The sequence below is a fragment of the Anser anser genome (assembly GCF_964211835.1).
Source record: "Anser anser genome assembly, chromosome: 5".
Classification (NCBI taxonomy): Eukaryota; Metazoa; Chordata; class Aves; order Anseriformes; family Anatidae; genus Anser; species Anser anser.
Window position 1 is genome coordinate 26,297,254 of NC_139725.1, and position 13,380 is coordinate 26,310,633.

General features: G+C 45.6%; 1 protein-coding gene across 9 annotated transcripts in view; it reads right to left on the bottom strand.

Annotated features, from left to right (window-relative positions):
* The window catches only part of MEIS2 (Meis homeobox 2), a 172,654-nt gene that overhangs the window by 158,140 nt on the left and 1,134 nt on the right, over window positions 1-13,380 (bottom strand). For 6 of the 9 annotated variants that reach the window (XM_083838768.1, XM_083838760.1, XM_083838762.1 and 3 more), the window contains exons 2-6: window positions 12,127-12,359; window positions 10,581-10,722; window positions 10,052-10,102; window positions 9,291-9,341; window positions 8,274-8,423 (exon numbers count right to left, since the gene is read on the bottom strand). In XM_083838768.1, coding sequence (XP_083694894.1) covers window positions 8,274-8,423; window positions 9,291-9,341; window positions 10,052-10,102; window positions 10,581-10,722; window positions 12,127-12,359 — 627 coding nt within the window. Of the gene's footprint in view, window positions 1-8,273; window positions 8,424-9,290; window positions 9,342-10,051; window positions 10,103-10,580; window positions 10,723-12,126; window positions 12,360-12,928; window positions 13,367-13,380 lie in introns of those variants that run through there. The other 3 variants (XM_083838766.1, XM_083838764.1, XM_083838761.1) reach the window with 2 other exon arrangements.

The following is a 13,380-nucleotide window of genomic DNA, read 5'->3' on the forward strand; positions in this document are numbered from 1 at the left end:
GATCTACTTTTCTCACACAGAACAACAGAAAAATAATAGCAATAATAATCACAACAAGGTTTTATATTCATTGAGATTGTTATATTAATTAGGTCTCCAGAATCAAAATTAATACTGTAAACCCTTGCAATTTCATTTAAAAAGTATATCATTTTACCATCTTTTTACAGAGTCAGGTGGAAAGAAACAGAAAAAGAATGAAAAGAAGTCTTGAAAGTTCAGGAAGCCCAGACGTTATTAAAAAAAAAAAAAAGCGCAGTTGAAAATAAGGTTAGCAAAAAGTTCAGCTAGAAATAAAATGCAAAAACTGAGCAAGTCTCTTTACAGCCTCAATTAAAACACAGTTGTGCCTATGAGCTTCTCTTTTTATCTCCGAGTTAGGAAGCCACTCAAATAGCTTCAAGCTGAAGGCAAACAGCAGACAGGAGCTCTTCAGCCCTCTGCAGCCTCTTAGCGTCAGCTGTTTGCCGGATGGTAATCAGATAAAGAGCTGGAAGAAATACATGAAAAAGGAAAGAAACAATAGCATAGCATGAGTTTAGCCCTCCAATAACACCAGGCTGGAACCTTCTTTTAGGAAATGTAATAATTGCAACATGTTCACCTAGGCTAAACTTTTCAAGGAACACAGAGAGTTATGTTAATTTTGTGCACTCCAGGCTCTCTTAAGCTGGCTGCTGTTGGAGCTCCTTATCACACATACGAAAATTACAATAATTAACTGGTAACACCTCAGCTATGTTTTAAGGAAAATGCCATCCAAAACCTATCATACAGTATTTCAAAAGCTTAGGCTGGCCTTTCTGTTTCAAAAATGTAATGATTTGGAAACGATCAGTAAATAAGACTTCCTGCAGCTGAAAACACTTGCTGTCTCTACCAGGCTGATTTGTTCTTGACCTCAGCTTGTACATCCAGTTTTGGAAAGACAGGGTGGATTGATTGGAAATTCAATGTATTTCTTGTGACACAATTTTCTTGAGGAAGCAATTTGGCAGTATTTTTTTGAAGGATAGAAATATCCAATTGGGAAGGATGGGGTATTTACAAGAGGCGATATTAGAATGGTGGAAGAATCTAAAAATGAGGGAAATAGCTATGCTTTAATATTATAAAAAATGTCAAATAATTCTTGGGGTGGAGTTTACAGCCTCTTAAAAGGCAGCATTCTTTTTCATTGGACTAAGATCATTGTATGCGTCAGTGAACTCCTCTTTTTTTGCCTTAGACTGTTTCCAACTTTGCGTCCCTCAAGAAAAACTTCTTGGCGAAATGCCTAATCATAAGTAGATAGTTTACATACATCTTCACACACACACGCACGCAAAAAAAGACCAATGACACCAATGACATACCTGAAGTGTACTTCACTAGAAACACTTTATCAGTATAGTTTAGGTATCTAGAGAGATCCCTATCCAAAGTCCCCTAATATTAATTATAATTTTTCTTAATTTACATAAAATTTGTATTAAGCTATTACACTGAAAAAAAAAAAAGAGAGAAAAACAGATAGCTATAGATGAATTACACAAACTGCATGGCTTTTCATGTTTTCTTGCAAGGTTTAGTAATATACATTACAGAAGCATGAAACACGCCGAAGTGTGGATGATGCCTGCTAAAATGCAATTGCCTGTTTTGTGTTTATGTGCATACCATAAAATTTTCACATACATATGACCTAAACTAATGCCGTATACCGTAGAATGTAAACAGCACACATGTAGCTATTCCCAGTAGTTTTAATAATTGGGAGTCAAATATGGTGCTCCTCTTGCTCTTACCTAATTGTGTTAAAGAGCAGTGTTACAAGGAGAAAAGCAGTGAATACTGAGTAGAGCACAATAGAAGGAGATGGAAAATAGATACAAGAAGCTAGGTCTCCAGGGGCAGTATTTTCTATTTGCTGGGCTACAGACTCGCAGCTGATAATGCAAGTTGTAATTAATATAAAAGCAGGAGACAATATGGGGAAAGCTTGTACTAGCAGGGCCACAGGAGATCACTCCGCTGCTATCCACTGTTTCTCATTTACACACACAGCCTTCCCTAGAAAACACAATTTTGCCAGTGTTTTTTCCCTTGAAAGTTAAAAAAAAAAATTGATTTAGCACCACCATTGAATTTTGCTAAATCTAGAAAAGAGCAACAGAAAGGACAAGAGTCTCTTGGTATACAAAGCAAATCTGATGTGTTACTCTTTTGTCGATGCTGCAAATCTGGTGGAAACTGTAAGAGTTTTTCACTGTTTCTTGAACAGAGATGTTGTAACGGAGAGATTTGATAGAGGAAAACCTTCAGTCAAATTGCAACTCTTACACTGTATGCCCAGAATTACCACTGGGCAAAGTCTGGTGAGTTTTTTTTTGTGAGCGTACATAGTCCCACTGGGGCTGATTCTGATCTCACACTGTTTTTTATGGTGATATTCAAGACTCAATTAACCATAAGGAATTTGCTTCTTATTTGTAACTAGGAAGTCAAATCTATCAGGCCAGCTGATATCCATGTGAGTAAGCTGAGCAGGATTTAGCTCACAAACGTTAACTGAAGTTTTGAGTATATAGCTGTGACAGGATCAGGCCCTTACATTTTATCGGATGAAGTGGACAAAACCATTTATCTTGCGTGAACAAATAAAGCACAACCTACTTTCCTGAAAGAAACCACAGTAGCTGTAGGACTCACTCCGTTAGGAGAGTTGGAATTGAAGGTCTAGAGGTTGCTCTTGTAAATTAATTTTGCAAACACAAAACTGAACAGAACTACTGACTTGGGTGGCATTCTCCCCCTCAAATACAAACCAAATCCTGCTTGCCTTGCTCTTACAAGTAACACCTGTAAACACAGTGGAGCTACTGAAGTGACTGATACTACAAAAGTCTGTCTCTATGTACCACGGTATATCAAAAGATGGTGTACTATACCAGGCGCATAAACTCATACACATCCATGCCTGTGCATTTGTGTGCGTGCATGTGTGTACATCTGTGCTTGTGCATGTTTTGGATGTATTAAGTTCAGGATGATACCTTAAAGATTGCTGTGGAACGTGGCAATAAAAAACTTATTACATAAAGGAACTTTCAATAATTAAATGAGCCATGAAAAACTCCAATTATGTGTGTTTTTTAAAAAGACTACTCCTGATATTACTGAGGTATATTTTCTTGCAGATGCACTTTTACTATGATTTTTCACTAATTTGTGTGAGAATTACACGAGTGAAACAAAACACAAGGTATTTTGGTCTCTCAGATATTTGTGTACATATCTACATATGTACATTTTTTAATTTTGACATGCTTGTCCCTTGACTTTGCATTTGAGTAAAGTGTCAAGAGGATTTTTGACACTCCTAGAATGTGGCAACACTTAAAAGCTACGTGCTTTGTATTTTTCAGTTAAGATTGAAATCAGTCATGTAATCCACCTGTCAGTAAAAAGAACTGAGACTTGAAAAATTAGCTTTTTGTTGTTTTTTTTTTGTTTGTTTTTGTTGTTTTTTTTAATTGTCCTTCTACGTCATTCTGTGTGGCTACACTTCATCTACGGTGACAGACAACTCAAACCAAAGAGGGAACACCAACATCAAATAGACAGTGAAATACAATGTCATTTCAAACTGAGAGAACCCAGATTAAAATTAAAATTAGAATACCCAAATGTGAGCTGCCTGGTTACTTGGCCTAGCACTGCCCATCAAAAAGAGAAAATACGCTATATTTCCTACAGTCTTGAAAACTTCCTGATGCTCCTTGCTCCTTCAGAAAACACAGGGACTACAGTAACATCCTAAGTCTTAAACCACACACTGAGAAATTTGGTTATGAAAGAAAAAAGTTAGCCTTTTTTTCTTTTTATTTTTTTTTCCTCCAGTTAGCTCCTTAGCTCCTTAGTTTCCCTTCTGACCCACTACAGACAAGAAGAGCACCTCTGGGGTCTGATACCGCATTTCTGGCATACTCAACACTCCTTCTTGCATCCATCAGGGTTGGCATACCTAGGGAATGCAGCACCAGGCCAGTAGCTACTTCCTCAGTCCTCAGTGAAATCTTACCAAAAGGTTTAATTATATAGCTGGAACCTATATATATATTAACATATTTTTATTTTTGCTCGTCTGCAAGATGTCAGGAACTTGCACAGGCCATTCTTCAATAAGAAATGTTAAAGAAATACAAAATGTCTGGATGTCCAAAAGTACAAAATACAAGTATCTACTCATCTGAGAGCTGAAAGGTTTAATATTCAGACTAATATTTTTCTTCTACAGCTGAGGCATCAGATTTCTGATCTGTCAACAGTCCTTTTATAAAAAAAAAAAAAAAAAAAAAAACTAGATGTATGTATATTTCTATCCATTTTTAATTATATTTTATGAATGATGATCTGTATATTATTACCTCTCAGCTGCAAATTGACTATAACATATAAACAAATATCAAGAAGACTGAGGCCCTGATCCTGCTCCTATGAAAGCCAGGGGAAGGAGAGCCATAAATTTCTATGGGGAAATTTCAAGGCTTCAAAGTAGGTTTGTGCTAAAGATAGAATTGTATGGCACCAGGAGAGGCCAGGTACAAAACAAATGTAAATAAAGTACAAAATATTATCGTATGCTGGAAAAAGTTGTAAATTCTCCAAATTTTACAAGCATTGCTTTTTTCAGATTTGTGTAGCTGGAAAGAAAAAAAGAAAAATGAGATTTATTGGCAATCTCAACAGATATTTTAAGCTGAACGCAGAATGCAGGATAGGGCCCAGCATGTTTATATTGAACAATAATAAATTGTCTGTGCTGGGAAACTCAACTTGAACTGCAGCTGGAAGGGTTTCTTTCCTTTTTTTTTTTCCCTTTTTTTTTTTTTCTTTCCTTACTGATCTGGTTCAGCCAGGGCATAGCTGTAATTACCTTCTTCCCATCTACAGCTAATACCTCAGAGCAATAAAAAAATATGAGGGTGTTAAAAATTCAAACACTAATTATGGGCTGTTATATTTACTAAACACAGCAGAGTAATAACAAAAGTTTCAGCTTCTTGTGGCCAGCGCTGTACTATTTGATCTACCAAGTCCCTGGACCCCTTACACTTACTGTATTACATAACACTTAATAGTGCACTAAAATAAAATTCGATATACACATTTATTACCAAACACATATAGCACAACCGCTTACAGCTGTCTCCATTTTACAGCACAGGTATACCTCTGAAGAGTTCATTCCTTTGTTGATTTTGCTTTTGGTTTCCAGTTCAGTTATATAAATACTACAGCAGTAGATTGTGAAAGGGGAAACACAGTATCTCAGTGTCCCATTTAAAGTCCTATGGTAAATACTGGCTAATCCCACAGTTCTTTTTGTTACTTTTCCTTACGGTACATTTTCAGGTCTAGCCAAGGAATGAAAATGAGAGCTGCATTAGCTCCTAGTTCCGCTCTGCCACTGTCACTGTCACCACCCCTCGCATTCACAGAAAACACACACACAGGGTGTAGCTTTATACCACTTAGTAAGAACAGAGGTGTATGGATTTTGGGGGTGTCAAACAGCTGTCACAAACTGTCACCTCCACAAGAGAAACCCTGGCACACAACAAATTAAACTACACTTCTTTTTGGCTATCATTATTCATAGCCAATCAGCTGAACCGCTCCTAGTATTTCATGTGCAAATAAAACCATGAGGGGAAGACCCCTGGATCAGAATAGTGGGCCAATACATAAAACAGAGGAAACAACATGCTGTCTCTGTCCTTCTGAAGTGGCTCATCATCACCTCTGCACCAACTTTCACCAAATGAGATCTAGCCTGAGGCTATATATTAAATATGCATATCAAAGCAAATCAAAAAATAAACCTGGAGAGTCAAATTGGACAAATTTGCATGCTTGAACTATTACATTTTCAGGTAGATGCTCACAAATGATAGCTCACTTTTTGATACCCCTGCATGTTTATATTAGCAATTTTAAAAGCGTTTCTTACTTTATATATAAAAGTGGATTTCTTCCTGCTGCAACCTTGTACAATGCAAACATAGACGTGTACATACACAGTAGTTTGACTAAGCTATAAAAGAGTGTTAAAGTTTTGTTGGGAAAACAAGCTGATATACAAAAAAAAAAAAAATCCAATAAGGAGACACATTTCCCAAAACGCATGAATAAAATGTAACTATGTGATACAACTCTTCATTTCCCAGTTGGTGTTCTGGTTGCACAAATTATTGCTTCCTTTCAAAACAAATAGCAGGGGGCTAAAGTAAAAATGTTATAGCTCAAATCTCCAGGAAATAAAAGGCTTTAAATTATAATACCCAATGAAGTGGTAAACCCTAACGGGTGCAAGATAAATGGGTTGTCATATTTATTTGAGTTTGTTTTTTGGGCCACAAAAACAAGAGGAGATTCTTCTTAGGGAAGATAATAGTTATCAAATTATTAAAATGCTAACCCCCTCCACCCTTGTCCTATCATTGTGCGTGAATTTAAATATTATAATGGAGCACTGCAAATTGGCTTGAGCATTCGCCATCTGCCAGAACCCTAAACAGGCTAGTTTATCTAATCTCTTCAATATAAACATAAGCATGCTCCATTTCTACACTTCCACTTGAAACGCACTCTTGTAAAGAAACTGTACTGGAAAAACGTACTTTTTTTTTTTCTATTGCTCTAAATTAGACACAATGACCCTATATCTTTCGAGGTGCCACTCATTTAAATTTCTTTTCTAGTACCCCCCATAATACTTATGCACACAAATTTAGGGTTGTAAAATGCCATAAAACAAATATTTTGGAAATAGCGTCATGCCTCATGGAGTTTACTATCTACATGTGAGATACCTGATAAGCGGGGAAACTTTCAGGAACCACTGCCTGTATTTTTTTTTCCCCTCAGAATAAGAGATTTCAAATGCAAAACATCATAGAAATCTTGTTCTACAATGTTTACTTCGCACAAATGAGAAAATGAAAGCTAAGGCTTGGGTCCAAAAATACTTTCAGGACTCTGGAACTAGACAATACCAGGAGGGGGGCATTTAGGAGAATTTATTATTATTTTATCTTCCAGTTCAGCTTCAGTCCAGGTCTAATGTAATTATCAAATACACATAGAAACAACATGTTTTGAAAGGAAACAAAAGCTCCTAGAAAGCTCATTCTCCCTGGGCTTAAAGCTACTCTTCTTAACACACTAGGAAATAAGGGCAGGCGCCTGTGCAGAAAGCATGGTTAACTTCACACCGGGTGTTAAATTAATATTTCAACCGCTAAAATATTAGACTGTATCATTTAGATTATGAGTTCAATTGAACCTAAAACTGTGTAAACCCCTTTTCCCCCCAGGGATGCGTTCCTATAAATAAACTAGAGTTCACACCCACTCTTTTTAACCATAGCTATTCGTTCCCTTTTCTGCGGTACCAGCTGCAGCCTTTTCCTTCACATCCCGAAGTCTCTCTGCGTCTACATATTTTTAAGTGTCACCAGAGCTGCTCCAAAACCCGGAAAAACAAAGGCACTCTCCTTACCACGCACACCAACGTTCAGTCCCACACACATAACACTAATTCACCAACTCCTAAAGTGTTAAAATCAACCGCTAACCTACGGTTACTCAATCATAATTCTCTCCAGCTTTCTGTAATACATTGTTAATAATTGCTTCATCAAGGTTACTGTCTTTTATTATGAAGATGCTTCAGGCGTTTGGCAATAAGTCCATATTCTGACAATAAGTTGCTATAAAGCACGAGCATTGGAAACTCTAATGTGCTAACCCCCTTTTTTAATGCAATGTAGTATTGCCAATAATTCTCATCACTTGTCATCCCCACGAGAGGGGAGGGGGGAGGAAATCAGCAAACTTTCTCCCTAACTTTCTTGTCTCTGTTTCCTTGCATTGCTGCATTGATTACAGAGTTGGCAAAGGAGAAGAAAAAGCACCGATCACCACATCAAACCGACAGTTTGCTAGCTCCTCGAGTCGCCCAGACCAGGAAACTTTACAAACCGATGCAAACCCGCTGCTTTACAGATGGAAACTGAAGGAACCTTTTGCATTTTCACAACTTTGCAAATCGGGGGGTGGGGGGGGGGGGGGGTGGGGGGGAAGGGGAGTTTAAGGTAGGAGCCGAGCTTGCAAAAGGTAGAAAGAGCACTAATAGACAGCAGCCACAAAACAATGAAATCGGGGACAGGTCCTCTAAGCAGGTTAAAAGTCTTAGAAAGTGCCATAAAGAAATCAAAAGGACTTACATGGTCGGCTAAATTTGTGGAGGATCCTGAGAGTTCTTCGTGGTCTGATTTGGAGCTGCCATCCCTTTCATCAATAACGAGGTCTATTGGCATTTTTCCTTTCAAACAACTAATGTACCGATGGCAGAAGTTATCGCACAATTCATGAACCTGAAAGCGGTAACAAGAATAATAGCATCAATAATGGCGAAATATCGGGTTGCAACTCTTTCTGGTAGCAAGAGCAACACTCTGATCTACTCCACGAGTAACTCTAATTAAGGGGCACAATAGCTGAAGGCGAGGAAACAATAGAGAAATTGTTGCAGCGCATATTATTCTCTTGAGACTCGCCGCAGCAACAAGTTAGAGAGAGCAAGAGAGAGCGAGGGGGCTCAGCCTGGCGTGCGGAGGGCCGGCCGGCCCGGGGGCAGCTCCGGCCCCGGGGTCGCGGCCCCCTGCGGTGTGTGGGGAGCGCAGCAGGCGGGCACCGCTCCTCGCCCGGGACGGCAGCGGGGCGATGCGGGGCGCCCACGGCTCGGTGCCCCGGGCCAGCAGCGTGACGACGAGCCGCCGAGGGGCTGGGAACGGCCGTCCCGGGCAGGGCACAGCCCCCTCCCCAGGCCGAGCAGGGGCCCCCTGCCTCTTGCAAACATTTACTGCCTGTTTGGGGTTAGCACGCCTGCCAGAGCTGCAGAGGAGCGGGAGGGCTTTCCTTTGGCTTTTTGCTAGACGGGTTATTTCCGAGTCACGGAGGGAACTTCTGCCGAGAGCAGGGGCAAGAAGGACGCACGGGGCTTAATAATGGATAAATGTGAGGGCTCGGCTGGAATTACTCTGAACAAAAAATGCCGGGCTGGGCTGGGCATGGCCGTCGGGTGTCACATGCCCCGATGGCACAGGTTGCGGTACCACGCCGCCTTTGCCCCGGGTCCCCCGGCCGTGCCACAAGGCCCCCCGAGCGGCCGGGGGGCGCAGGGCAGCAGCGGCCCGCCGGGGAGGGGACGGCCTCCCCCCGCCCTCCGCCCCGCCGCTTACCTTTTCTAACTCCAAAAGGTGAAACCTTAGTACTTGTATTGCTTGGATCATCTGTAAGAAAGTTTTGAGCCACGGGTTAGGTGGGAGAAAAGAGCACGGGGGCTGCGCGGGGCTGCGAGCCCAAAGGGGCGAGGGGGAGACGGGGGCTGTCAGGGCGCGCAGTCATTATCCGGGATTTTAGCTCCTTGGTCACGCTTGAACAATTTCGGTCAACTTTAACCTCAGCACTTGATTTTTATCATATCTATCGGAGGCGCGGCGATGAGCTCTTGTTGCCGCCACCCCCGAGCTTCCCCCTTCTCTCGCCCTCGCTCCCTCCCCGCACCCCGGCCCTGGCTTCGCAGGGGCCGCGGAGAAGCCGAGCACACGCTCGCATCCCCCCACCGCCCCCAGAAGGAGGGGGGGGGGGGTGAACACTTTGGCATCTTCTTTACAAGCGGATTTAGTCACTTTGAATATTGAAAACGTTCACATTAGCAAAAGAATGACGTTAGAAATCTCCGTCCCTCTCTCCCGAAGCACTTATTTCCCTCACTTTAGCTCCCCGTGGCTTTTCCGCGCTGCCCCGCAAGGCGCTGGGGCTGCCGGCGTTGCCCCGGCTCACTTCGCAAGTGCAGCCCTCTGAAGGCTGGGGCCGGGCCGGGCCGTGCAGCCGAAGGCCGGCTGCCTTCCTCCCGGCGCTGCCGAGGGCGAGGGGCTAACACGGGGCAGGGGAAGGCGAGAGGGGAGCGGGGCGCTGGGGCGCTGGGGCGAGGCCTTACCAAATTGTCCAACTCTGGGTTTGAAGAAAAAAGTGGTTTTTCAGCGCGGACCTGCAAGGAGAAGGCAAAGCAGCGTGAGTTGCGGCTTCTTCCCTCCCTCGGCCCTGCTGCCCGCTGGCCCGAAGGGAGCAACCCCGAGGGGTGACAAAAGCAGGCAGCGCAGCCCCACGGCCCCTCTGGGCGCCCCGCAGCCGGGGGGTGCTGCAGGGAGCCGGCCCTGCCCCGGCCGCCCCCCGGCCCTGCCGGCTCCCCGTCCTTCCCCGCTCCCGCTGCCTCCAGACCCGGCCCCAGCCGCGTCCCCCTTCCGTCGGTGCTCGAGGGCGAGGGCCGGCGGCCCCGGCCCGGCAGCGCGCCCCCCGCCGCCCCCTCCCGCCCCCCGCCGGCGGCCGCGGAGGGGGCTCGGGGGAAGGAGGGGGGGGGGGGGGGGCTCGGGGGGGGCTGCCCCGGGCAGGGCCCGGCCGCGGGGCTCGGGAGCCGGGGGCGGCGGCAGCGCCGGGAAGGGCCGGGGGCGGGGGGAGAGGTGGCGGACCTGTTTGGCGAAGACGGCGATGTCCTCGTTGAAGGAGTCGGAGGAGCAGACGTCCCCGCCGGCCACGCCGGGCTCCCGGGGCGTGCAGGTCGCCAGCTCGCACTTCTCAAAGACCAGAGCTAAGAGGGGGAACAACGGGTGCCTACCGGGCAGTGGCACACAAAGAGAGCAGGAGGGGGTGGGGAGAGGGGGAAAGAAGAGCTCTAATCAACAAGTATTTTTTAAATGCACGTACACACACGGACACACGGACACGCTCTGCAGCCTTTCGGTATTGCTTCGGGCAGAGCAGGGACGATCTCGCCTCGAAATAAAATACACTTTTTTTTTTTTCCTTTTCATTTTTTTTTTCTCTTTCGGAAATTGCGAATGGCCAAGCCGCATCCCCTGTGCAGTCCCCAGAGCTGAGGACAAAAGTGACCTCCACTCACACGCCCGGCGCACCAAACACACTCACTCAAGCAGGCAGCAGCTCCGCTGGGAACCTTCCCCTTTTCGCCACAGCCTAAAATAACGCGAAACCTGGGAGATCCCATCCCTACCCTCAAGCTATGACCTAAAATGAGAAGCACGGGGAGGCAAACTGCAAACTACTTAATACGTAATTTTATTTTTCAAGGGGCCTGCTAACAAAAATGTGGTGAAGTTTCCTGGCTTAGGAAGCACACCCAAGTAAAATACCAGCTGTCCAGATAAGTGAGCTGGGGAGGGGGCGGAGGGAGGGAGCACTTCTCGAAATATTTTCCCATAGTTGGTGTAGTCAGGAAAAAAAATATTTTATCTGCGTGCTAAGTAGTAAGTATGAGTTGGTCTGTTTCCCCCTTTGGTGTCTGATCAAGGCCCCACACTCTGTCACAGACGTTACTATCTCTCCTTTTAGGATAATTCGGTATTTTTTGCTAAAAGGCACCGGAGGGAATCGGTGTCATTCCCCCCAAGCAGTGCCCTGGCACAGGCTCGAGTTTTGTTGGGTACGTGTTTCTTTTTCCTCCCGCTCTCTCTTTCCTACATATAAAACTCAGCTCGCTGCCTCCAATGCATTTACTTCGCTTATCTCAGGGAAGAGCTGCTCGTGAGAAGCGAATCCCTTTTATTCTTACTGTCTTCGGCGATTTGAATATCTCTTTATTTACAGTGTTGGAGGAGGGTTACTATGGCACGGAGGAGAACACCAGAACACCACTTCCTCGCCTAAAACCCAGCGCCAAGAGAGCCACCTCTCTTGTCTGAAGTCCTGACCGGGGCCTTTCCGAGCGAGACAAAAAACTCGCGGTAAAAAAGAGAAAAAAAAAAAAAGAAAAAAAAAAAAAAGGGAAGACAAGCCGCCCCCCACTCCCTTTCCACCGAGGGGTCTCTCTTCCAGGACGTGTCTCCCGAGGTTGCCGGCACCCCAGCCCCGCGGGCCGTGCCTCCGCGCATCTCCCCCGGCCCGCAGCGCGGGGCCGCCGCCGCCCCCCGGCCGCCCCCCGGGAGCCCCCGGGCGCCCGCCCCGCTCCTGCCCTCCCGCTCGGCGGGCAGCGGCGCCGCGTCGCCCGGCGGCACCTACCCGTAGATCGCATCCTTGTCCCGCTTCAGGGCGTCGTTGACAGCGGAGCCCATGCTGGCCGGCATGACATTGGGGTGCGGGGCGTGGGCGCCGTAGTGCTGGCCGGCGTGCAGCGGCGGGCCATGGTTGAGGTGGTGCACCGGGGGGATCGGCCGGGGGGCGTGGGGGTCCCCGTACATGGACGCCGGCACCCCTACTCCGTCCATCCCGCCGTAGTGGGGCAGCTCATCGTACTGTCAAAAACCGGGCCGGAAGAGAAGAAAGCGAGAGAAAGAGGGGGGGGGGGGGGGAGAGAGGGGGAGAGGGGGGAATAAAAAAACAAACAAACAACAACAACAAAAGTCAGAAGAGAGTAAAGCACCCAGGCAGACGCAAACAGAGCAAAACAAAACAAGAACAGCCACAACAGAGAGAGTGAGATGTGCGAAATGAAATCGGCTGGGAGCAGGGGCAGGGGCTGGAGAGGCTGAGGGAGGCGTGGGGGTGTAGGGAGAGGGAAAGGGGGAAAGTGAGTGCGTGTGTGTGTGTGTGAGTGTGTGTGTGCGGGGGGAGACGGTCCGCTTCGGCACGGCTGGAGAGACCCTGGCGAGGAAACCGGGATGGAAAGGAAGGAAACGGAGGAGAGAAACTAGAGTTGCTCTGAATTAGGAAGGAAGGACGAAAAAATCAAATGTAAATGAATAAACAAGCAGAATCCAAAGCAGCTAGATAAATAAATCATCACGGGGAAGGAGAGAGGAAAGGTGGGGTGCATCGGAGGGGAGGGGGTGGGAGATAAAGGGGGAAATAATCTGAAAGTTACCAGAAACATTATTTAGTAGCAATTCCCCTTGTCCTTGTCAAAGCCAGAGACAAAAAAAAAAAAAGAAAAAAAAAAGAAAAAAAAAAGCAGCTATATATGTATACATATATATACGTTCGTATATATACACACACACATATGTATTTGTTAGTCTGTCCTGGGCAGCAGCAGCAACGGCGGCAGCAGCAGCAGCAGCAGCAGCAAGCTTTCCCCTGTGAACCCCGTGCTACTGAGCAGCCAGAGAGCAGGGAAATCGCGCTGCTGGGGGAAAAGCTAGAGAGGAAAAAAGCGTGGAACAATTGCAGAGAGAGACACACACACACACAGAGACTCACGCACACACACAAAAAGCTAGTGAATAATTTTTGCTGCTATTTTTTAATAGTGGCCGCCATCATCATCAGCAACAGAGGAGAGCAAATCGGACAGGCCCCTCTTAAGAGAGGATTTAT